This window comes from Clupea harengus, chromosome 15 (genome assembly GCF_900700415.2).
Source record: "Clupea harengus chromosome 15, Ch_v2.0.2, whole genome shotgun sequence".
NCBI lineage: Eukaryota > Metazoa > Chordata > Actinopteri > Clupeiformes > Clupeidae > Clupea > Clupea harengus.
In genome coordinates, this window is record NC_045166.1 from 25441116 (window position 1) to 25443615 (window position 2500).

At 47.2% G+C, this 2500-nt stretch overlaps 1 protein-coding gene across 4 annotated transcripts in view; it reads left to right on the top strand.

Annotated features, from left to right (window-relative positions):
- cdc42bpab (CDC42 binding protein kinase alpha (DMPK-like) b) overlaps positions 1-2500 on the top strand; it is a 70382-nt gene that overhangs the window by 40517 nt on the left and 27365 nt on the right. For all 4 annotated transcript variants that reach the window (XM_031581513.2, XM_031581514.2, XM_031581517.2 and 1 more), the window contains 3 exons: positions 1-116; positions 2015-2148; positions 2463-2500. The exon at positions 1-116 is cut by the window's left edge and continues 10 nt beyond it; the exon at positions 2463-2500 is cut by the window's right edge and continues 205 nt beyond it. In XM_031581513.2, coding sequence (XP_031437373.1) covers positions 1-116; positions 2015-2148; positions 2463-2500 — 288 coding nt within the window. The remainder of the gene's footprint in view (positions 117-2014; positions 2149-2462) is intronic.

The window sequence follows — 2500 nt, forward strand, 5'->3', positions numbered from 1 at the left end:
GACCGTTCAGGCTCTCCAGTACCCAAACTCAGATGCTCCGCCGGGCACCAACAACAGGGAGGTGGAGATCCGGAGCCTGAACAATGAGATCGACCTCCTTAAGAAGCAGATTTCAGGTCAGACACGGCTCCACTACACCGCTACACTCAACGGTTTCTCTCCTTCAGCCTCTTTCTCTGCCTCTTCCTCTCTCTCTCTGTGTCTCTGTTTCATTGCCTCTACTTCTCAGCTGTCCCAAATCAAATAAAAAATGCCATGCGCTTAAATCAAACGTTGGCATGAATGAGTGAATTCACTGTTGCCAAAGCCTCGAGGGTGGATATTATCCAAGACCAGAGCAGAGCAGAACAGAACAGCCTTTCTCCCTGGACTCCGCTGGAGCTGTGGCTCTGTAATGAGTGTCTTGTATTTTGGGAGCTCCAGGGAGCAGGAACGTGACTCTGAGGCCTTCCTGCCTCTGTGGCCAGCTGGCATGCCAGACGGAAGGAGCCCAGTCAGAGAGAGGTCACGAACAGGAGGGCGTCCGGCCCCCATGTAGCGTGAGTTAGCATTACCGCTAACAAACAGCTACTCGGGTCCATGCCTGATGCAGGGCAATTTTGCGCTTAGAGTTAGCGCCGTCGCTAACAAACAGCACTGCCTCGTATATCCATCTCATGTGAAGGAAATGAACTTGAGTTAGCATTGTCACTAGCCAACAGCACCCCAGCTAGCTTCCCTCAATTCAATTCAATTCAATTCAACTTTATTTCGCCATGTATACAGATACTAGGAATTGTTTTTGGTTTTCTCCATGCAGGCTATAGTATCACAAATAGAACAACAAGACAACACAGAACAACAATACAAGGACAGATAGTACCAGACAGTATGAGTAAAATAATAAATAAGAATGGAGGTAGTGCAACAATAATAATGTTAAATAAAGTTAAATAAAGTGCGATAAAGTTCGTGTGTGAGAGCTATTTAGGAGGGCTATTGCTTGGGGGAAAAAACTGTTGAGGTGACGTGATGTTTTGGTCATGATGGCCCTGTATCGCTGTCCAGAGGGGAGAGACGGTTAAAGAGACTGTTAGCAGGATGTGAGGGGTCTGCCGTGATCTTCATTACTTTCCTGAGGGATCTGGAGCTGTGGTTGATGCCTACAGCACAGCAGCATTAGCGTGCCCCCTCAGTAGTCATAAAAGGCCAGTTAGAGTGTTCCACCTGGGCCGACACACACACACACGCACTCACACTCAATCACTTCCTCCCTCATATCTCTGGATGCTCTCGGTGAGCGGGTTAGGCTGATGGAGACTTATCAGGCCGACCAGTACGGCTCAGCCGCAAGCTTATTCCCACTGCTGAGGGGAAACGATGCGTCAGCGGCCCAGAACCACCTCAGCACACTCACATATGATGTGCCTGTCTGCTACACTGATAGGAACTGACTGAGGTCTATTGACCCGTAGCCAGATGTAAGAACGGGATGGCACAGAGAAAAAGCTTCAGTTCAAATTGTGCAGAAGGTATTTCATTTAGCCGTTGAGATTTCGATATTCTTTCCCGGCATTTGTTCTTGGATGAATTTCAGGGGTCCTGAAGTGAAGTGTTTTTAAGTGTGATGTCTGAATGTTTCTCTCTATCTCTCTCTCTCTCTCTCTCTTTTTTTTTTGTTTTTTTCTCGTCCCATAGCCTTGGATTGTAATGCATTTTTGAATGGGCCTTGTAGTATTTGCTGAAGATAGATCGATTGGGATCTGAGTTGTGAAAACAAAGGTAGCACAGAAGGTACAAGGACTGGAGAGACACAACATGTTCTGCAGCTGAACCTTGCCAATCAGATATGCTTCAGCAATGTGCAGAGCACCAATTCTATGAATATTAACATTTCTGAATTTGTACATTTCTAACAATCTCTCTCTCTCTCTCTCTCTCTCTCTCTCTCTCTCTCTCTCTCTCTCTCTCTCTGTCTCTTCCTCTTCCCCTTTCTTCCCTGTCTATATATCATGTTTTCTCTTCTCTCTGGCAGACTCTGGTCAGCTGGAGCAGAAGCGGGAGGAGGCATCTTCAGTGCGCAGAGACCTGGACGATTCCTGCAAGCACATCAAAAACCTGGAGAAGCAGATCAAAAGTGCCGCACAGGAAAGAGATGACCTGCACAAGGTGTGTGTGTGTGTGTGTGTGTGTGTGTGTGTGTGTGTGTGTGTTGTCAGTGCACAAGGTGTGTGTGTGTGTGTGTTGTCAGTACACAGCCCATTATCACTGCAATACAAGTTTCTTTCTCCAAAGCAGTTACAATGCAGCAGCATTCATACAGTACAGTAAGGCATTCTCCCTCACAATGTTACCATAGCATTGTACCTGTCCGTCATCTTCAAGCCCAGGCTAACCTCGAAGTTAGCGCAACGCAACATAGTAAGCCCTTAGTAGCTATCATAAAAGCACTAACTGCTTCCATCCATCCGTGTGTCTTCCAGGAGCTGCTGGAGCAGGCAGAGCGTCTGAAGGGTCAGGG